Raw genomic sequence first — 7916 nt, 5'->3', positions numbered from 1 at the left:
GCCTTGCTCAAGGGCACCTCAGTCGTGGTATTGAAGGTGAGAAAAAGCACTGTACATTCACTCCCCCCACCTACAATCCCTGCTGGTACGAGACTTGAACCCGCAACCTTTGGGTTACGAGTCTGACTCTCTAACCATTAGGCCACGACTTCCCCCTTAGAGTGTGCAAAGCCTCAATACAGTTATCAGCCTCACAGATGCTGGATATAAGTGTTGTGAGCTGAGATGGCAATACAGCATAGATCCAGAGATTATCTGAGATTAATGAGCTGTTATTAGCCAAGCATCTTTGGACTAATTGAGAGGATCAGGCTTAAAGACAGTAATTTATTAGCCACTGGAGCTAATAATGACAGATGGACATCACAGTTAAACATATCATCATATGGCACATAGGACTAATATTATGACAAGATATTTGGTATATGAGAGGCAGAAAATTAAATGAACTGGCAGGAGGTAAACACAGAATACAAAAGTATAATTCAAAAAGCAATAGGCAATATACCATTCAAAAGTTTGTTGTCGGTAAGATTTTTTTAAAATGTTTTTGAAATAATTTTCTTATGCTCACCAAGCCTGCATTTATTTGATAAAAAATACAGTAAACCGTAAGATTGTAAAATATTATTACAACTTAAAATAACTTTTCAATTTTTAAAAAAATATATTTTGAATACATTTTCATTTGAATATATTATCAAATGTAATTTATACCTGGGATGACAAAGCCAAATCTTTAATTTCATTACTCTAGTCTTCAGTGCCACATGAATGATCTATTAGAAATTATTCTAATATGCTGATTTGCTCCTCAAGAAACTTTTCTTATTATTATCAATGCTTGAAAACAGTTGTGCTAATTAACATTTTTGTGGAAACTGTGATGCATTTTTATCAGAATTCTTTTATGAAGAGAAAATTCATTTATTTATTTGAGCATTTATCTTTTTGTTTTTACTGTTATTTTGATCAATTTAATGTGCTCCTGCTGAATAAAAATATTAATTAATAATAAATATGAATTAATATTAATGATTAATTAATCAACAACGAAACACATGCTGCTGCAGTGTTTTAATGTTGTGGGAGCGGATGCCAAGGTGTTGCTATGAGACCACCGGTTTGTTTAAAATTATGTTAAAGCTATGTATAGTAAATACGAGCAATAATAATAGTAATGTAAGCAGTAATAATTCAAGACACTTTATACATGTAAAGAACAAAAAGGATAAATGGAATAAAGGAGTGCTGATGCTCTAAAAGGCACTGTCCTGGCAAGCACATGACCTCCTACATCTACAGGCTATAAAAGTGTCTTAGTTAATGGGAGTGTGGGGATTATATAGACCTTCCCTCCTACTGGGAACAGATAACACTGGATAATGATGAGTCCATCTGCCCTGGACCATCACTCTCTTTTATACACTCACACTTCAAGGTGAAGCAACAGGACAACAGGAATCAGAAAAAGAGGCACATAGGCTCATCCATAGAAACTCTGAAGAAAATATTAGCTCTGGTCCAATACCTTCTCAAAGCAGCATCCTTACAATGTCGAAATGAAAAAATAACCAACTTCCACCACGATTTTTTTTCACTGAGCTTGTTGCAATGGATTCTGGGATTGCCCCACTAGGTGTTGGAGCACAGCAATAAACATTCTCAAACATTCTCAAATCTCAAGGATTGCCCCCATACTGCATGAATGCTCACAGTAGATGTATGCTTTCATACAGAGTGTTCTTGACCATTTTGTTCCTCTTTTCATTCATAAGTACACAGAGGAATGGAAAGTCTGACCCCCCCTCCCTCTCTGTTCCACCAGAGAGAAAGCGGGGAACTTGTGTATTTCCTGTTTGGTGTGGTGGCTGGGAAGTTCTAGGGAATGCTGAGCCATTCTTCTCATTTGCTTCCTCTACACTGCAGAGCTCCCCTGTTCTTCCCTGTTATCATCCTCCATCTTACAGACCATCCTCCATCTCACTCACTCAACCACTCCTCTCTGTCTAATTTTGGAAAATCAGCATCTTAATCTGCAACGCGCTGACATCTAAATAAAGATGCTCTGTCTATATACCAACATGCGCACTGTGAGGAATTTTTTTAAGGGCCTTACATTGATAATTTACCCCAAAATTAAAATTCTGTCATCATTTATCGTGTCATCCCAAACCTGTTTGATTTTCTTTAATCTGTGGTGGTACAATGGAAATCCAGATGATGAACCAGAGTTTATGGTAAATGGCCATATACACACAAAGAAAAAATACCATCAGGGCATAAAATATAAAAACGTGCAGAAACTTCTGGAAATGTCCTTTTACTGTTTCTCACTGTAAATAATATAGAAATTTACTTGTAAAACTATACATTTTACAGTAATTTAAAATGACATTTTATGCTATGTTAAACCATTTACAATGGTGCACCATATATATGGTAAGGTAACTAAGTAACTGGATTTTACTGAAGCATCTTTATATTTTTCCTGTAAAAACGAGAAACATTTTAACAGTGTATGGATTAAGAGATCTGTCATAGGCCTGACATCTGAACCCAACACCTATGTTGCAACCTCACACACACACACACACACACACACACACACACACACAGAGGAGTCAGTAGTGTCAGGTGTCTTTTGCATATTTACCCATTTTAAGGTCTGGGCTAAACACGTCACAGGGTCATGGAGCCACAGGGTCACGGGCGCAGGATGAGGGAAAGTGACCTCTGCTCATACTGAAAGCAACAAAACACACAATTACTACACAAAGCGCAAAGTGTTACACCGCAAGAAAGCCATATAAACAAAGCGTGTGTTATGTTTAAAAAAGCACACATTAACACAAGAGTTAAAGGTAGCCGAGTCACTGAGTAAGCATGAAAATGAATGTGAGGTGTATTTCCTTCAGGATTAAAGTGAGAAATCCTTCAGGCTATAGTGGATTCAGAGCATGTTTTCCCATGAGGCGAGGTCTGGGAAGAGACAGCGACCTGAAAAGGCCACATGAGAAAGAGTGACATCATTTCAGATGTGCTCTCTGTAGTGTAAAGGTAACAGGAGAGATCCAGCCTCAGGCCTCTTGAGCTGGTAAACTGAAACGCGCTGCCATCACATAACACAAAGTCACACACACTGCCAAGTTTCCTTTCTGGTGAGTGCAGGATCTGTAGGGAACATTACTACTGCAACAGCATATCACAAGGGCTGGTATTAAAGGACCCAGGAACAAAAGGAGACAGAAGAGCATGAGGATGAGGGGACAGAGACAGGATGGAGTGGCGGATGACGTTATGGAGATGGATGGAAGGCAGATGGATGGAGCTTAGGATTGTCAGGATGCGCAAAACAGGCTTATACCAAATTATCCAGTCAGGAAAAACATATGTGGGTCTGACAGTCTTTCATGTGATGTGGGTTAGAGTGCACATTTTATACAGAAAAGAAGCTACTGAGATGGAGCTCATGCTGCTGTATAAGTTTGAGATCCCCATTTTCAGAATCAGAATCAGAATCAGAATCAGAATGAGCTTTATTGCCAGGTATGTTTACACATACGAGGAATTTGTTTTCGTGACAGAAGCTTCCACAGTGTAACAGGATGACAGTGACAGAACAAAAAAACACAGATAATAAAAAAAAAATAATAATAAAAAATAGAAGAAGTAAATAAGGACGTACAGTATGTACAGGTATATAACAATAGACAGTTGTATGTACAGGTATATTATGTGCCAATTGAAATGTAGACCGAGTATGTGTGTTAGATAAATAAGTGTATGAGTGAATAAATACTGTGTTCCACAATTATTGTCAGGTGTTCATGAGATTTTTGTTCCCTTTTGCACTTTTGTGTCTTCTCTTAATAAAGTTTTTGATAAAGGTTTTGTTTTGTGTTCATGTTGAGGTTTTTTGATTTTGTCAAAAAGCAATTAGACAAAAACAATGATAATTAAAAGATTAGATTCAAACCATATTGTTGGTGAAAATATGATGAGAAAACTGATGAAATATCTGTAACAATGCACGAACAATGTTTTTAGAAGAGGAACGATAAAAGTTTGGACTGTTAATTTACACATTAATTTGAACTAAAATGTTATTTACCCTGAATAAAATGTTTTCCTCGGTTAGAATTACACTCTTGCTCAAATGTTTGTCAATAATATATATTTTTAAAGAAATTAATACTTTTTTCAGCAAGGATGCATTCAACTTATCAAAAGTGACAGTGAAGACATTTATAAGGTTGCAAAAGATTTCTATTACAAATTAATGTTGTTCATTTGAACCTTTTATTCATCAAAGTATTCTGAAAAAAATTAAAATACAGTTTCCAAACAAATATTAAAATCGATATGAACACTATTGAAAAAGCCTCATAAAAACGGCCAAGAACGGCCACAACAGATGTCTGTACCTACAAACGTATGAAAAATTCATTTGCCAACTCTATGAAACCTACTCCTATAAAAATATATAATATTTTAGGAAATAAATAAATGTTCACCTTTTATTGGTATTTAGCCTTCATACAAACAAGAAATGTGAAATCACTATCAAATAAATATCAGACTCTTTAATATTATTAATATTAATATTTTTTACTTCAAACTATAGGCTAACATACCAGTCAAAAGTTTTTGAACAGTAAGATTTGTAATGTTTTTTAAAGAATTCTCTTCTGCTCACTACAGCAAAAACAGTAACATTGAAATATTTTTTCTATTTAAAATAACTGTTTTCTATTTGAAAATATTATTTATTCCTGTGATTTCAAAGCAGAGCTTTAGCGTCACTACTCCAGTCACATGATCCTTCAAAAATCATTCTATTATTCTGATCTGATTTTTTTCAGGTGTCTTTGATGAATAGAAAGTTCAGAAGAACAGCATTTATCTGAAATAGAAATCTTTTGTAACATTATAAATGTCGTTATCATCACTTTTGATCAATTTAAAACATCCTTGCTAAATGAAAGTAATAATTTCTATAATATAAATTTTAAAAAGAGCTTTTGAATGGTATAGTCTGTAATGTTACAAAAGCTTTTTATTTCAGATAAATGCTGATCTTTGGATCTTTCTATTCATCAAAGAATCCTGAAAAAAATTTACTCAACTGTTTTAAATATTGATAATCAGCAAATCAGCATATTAAAATGATTGCTGAAGGATCATGTGACACTGAAGACTGGAGTAGGCCTAATGATGCTGAAAATTTAGCTTTGATCACAGGAATAAATTACATTTTAAAATATATTCCAGTAGAACAATAAATCAATGTATGGGAAACACTGGTAATGGATATCGAAATATCGGAAATGTGTTTAAAAATCATATTACCGTTATTGAAAAAAATTATATTGCGATACATATTTATATTGAATTATTGTCCAGCCCTATTAAAACATTAATAAAAAATTTACTTTTCAACAATTTTTCACAATATTACTGTTTTTACTGCATAAGCAGCCTTGGCGAGCAAGAGACTTCTTAAAGGGGTCATATGATGTTGCTAAAAAGAACATTATTTTGTGTATTTGGTGTAATGAAATATGTTTATGCGGTTTAAGGTTAAAAAAACATTATTTTCCTAACTTTTATAAAGAATATCTCTTTGGATTTGAGACTTTAGTCTTTGCAACTTTACAGATCTTCTTTATGCACCAAGAGCTTGTAACACTCCAAAGAGAAAGGAAAAATTTTAATCGCATCATATGACCCCTTTAAAAAATATATTTTAAAAACTTTTACACGGAAGTGTATTTGTCAAGAATAACAATGACAAAAAGTACTGATTATTACATGACAAGATACTGACAAAATTTAAAGGACATTTTCATCAAAAATACATATGAATAGAATACATTTAAAAAATAAATTATGACTCAAAAATTGTGAACGTAAAAATGTAAACAAATAAATATAACTAAGCATGACAGGAAATAGAAAGACTTCTGCACACTTTGCTAGTATATGCTATTAAGAAGGTCTAAACGACAGGGAAACTGAGTGTGTGTCTGAGGCAAGAGTGTGTCAAAGCACAGGCACAGGCAAGTGTTGGATTGTGGGCAGGTGTTTGCTCATGGGGCTATCGCGTTCTGCTGGCTCTACACACCACACTGTTCCTGTATCAGTTTCAGCGTGTGTATGTGTGTTTGTGTTGAGTGGGGGAGGTGTCAGGATAGAAGAGTCTCGCTGGGGATGGGGGCTACAACACTCCAAGAACCGGGAGGAGGATTCCTGACAAGAGGAGACACCCAGAGAAGGTTTCTGGTTAAACTGGTTCTACTGCTGAACTATTTCCTCCCTTCTCTCTCTCTCTTTGGGTGGCTCTCCTCCTTCCTCCATCTTGTTTTCATCACAAACTTATTTTGCAGCACACTTTCTTTTTCAAAGGTCCTGCATTGATTATAATGTGTCCATCAGTGCTCTGCAATCGTATCCAGGCAAAAAAGATAAACCAGAAATAATAAATATTAAATTACCGGGTCATTTAAAAATATAAACCCTATAAAATGTTACAAGAACTATAAAAGTATACTGCAATTCTTCATATCAAGTAAGAAAAGTAAGATGAGTGAAACAGAAAAACCAGTTACAACCAGAATCTGTGTTGTACAACATGCCAACTGGTTTCTAACTGGTCCAAGATGGTTCAAACTGGAGAACCAGCTGTTGGGCACCTGACTGAGCTTGGGCCAGCTAGACACCAGCGATCATGTTCCAAAACACAGCTATCACTGGTTTCGGCTGGATTTTCCAGCAGGTGAGGGAGTACTGAGAGACCGAGGCAAATCAACAAATGTGCTTGCTTGGAATGAACACGAGGGGTTAACGGGGAGGTGGAGGGGGGCATATGAGGCCTTTGGCAAAGCAGCGCTCAGCTGTCACTCCAAACAGGTGGCCCTGACATGACCTTTGGCTTTTTTTATTGCATACAGCAACCATTTTGTTTCAGGCAATCAAGCCAGGAGCTCCAGCGAAGCCCATGACATCACACAGAGAGGATGAAGTCCAGTGAGAGAAGCAAAGAAGATCCAAAAATAAGCTTTATTTGTGTTTGACAGAGGGATGCTCACTGTGTGATGCACGAGCTACTGGCTATTACATACTCCTAAAAAAATGGGCCATAAAAGCATTTGATAGGGATGCACTGGCCAATTCTGTTAACTTGTTATTTTATGGCTGATATTAACTCAAATCTGACATTTTAAATGCTACAATTAGTGTTATTTTAGTATCAGTGGTATACTATTATAGTTTTTGTTAATATTTTAAATTATATTTTATTTTTAGATTTCCTGTTTTTATTTTAAAGTTTTAGTAATTCTGTTTGTGTTGTTTTAGCCTTTTTTTAAAGTATCAGTGTTTCCCATACATTGATTTATTTGTGGCGGCCTGCCACTATATCAAAACTGACTGCCACAAATAGATTTTCCAAAAGGCTTTGACTTCGTTGAATAAACATGAGCACTGCACATTTCAAAATTAAAACCTGGTGCGGGTGTTTTTATATCACTGTATTTCTGAAGGAATCCGACTGGCTTCAGAAAATTTTGGATGTCATTTTCATTTAATCTTGCATGAGATGTCTGATAAAGCAGCGTTTGTGAGCGGGGAGTGCTGCTTTGTGTACAGCCATTACCAGGGAAACCTCTATTTCTCCTGCTCTAAGCGCCTCCTGCTGGCAGAGAATTAATTTGCATATAGATATGCCGCCACAAATAGAGTGCAAGTCTGTGGGAAACACTCTCTATATAGTTTTTGATAAGCTTTTAGTATTAGTTTATTTATCTTTAGTTATTTCAGTACTACAACTTCAACTAAACAAAAATGAGGACTGTTGCCTTGACAATTAGCTGAAAAAATGTATATATATATATATATATAAATTTTTTTTTTTT

General features: G+C 35.4%; 1 protein-coding gene across 1 annotated transcript in view; it reads right to left on the bottom strand.

The window, feature by feature from the left end:
- LOC107585347 (ras-responsive element-binding protein 1) overlaps positions 1 to 7916 on the bottom strand; it is a 46035-nt gene that overhangs the window by 23968 nt on the left and 14151 nt on the right. Inside the window, exon 2 of the mRNA XM_016272353.1 lies at positions 2657 to 2745. Coding sequence (XP_016127839.1) covers positions 2657 to 2660 — 4 coding nt within the window. The 5' untranslated portion in view covers positions 2661 to 2745. The remainder of the gene's footprint in view (positions 1 to 2656; positions 2746 to 7916) is intronic.

This window comes from Sinocyclocheilus grahami, unplaced genomic scaffold (genome assembly GCF_001515645.1).
Source record: "Sinocyclocheilus grahami isolate Dianchi unplaced genomic scaffold, SAMN03320097.WGS_v1.1 scaffold5.1, whole genome shotgun sequence".
NCBI classification, from domain to species: domain Eukaryota; kingdom Metazoa; phylum Chordata; class Actinopteri; order Cypriniformes; family Cyprinidae; genus Sinocyclocheilus; species Sinocyclocheilus grahami.
This window is presented reverse-complemented; position numbering and strand designations above follow the sequence as displayed.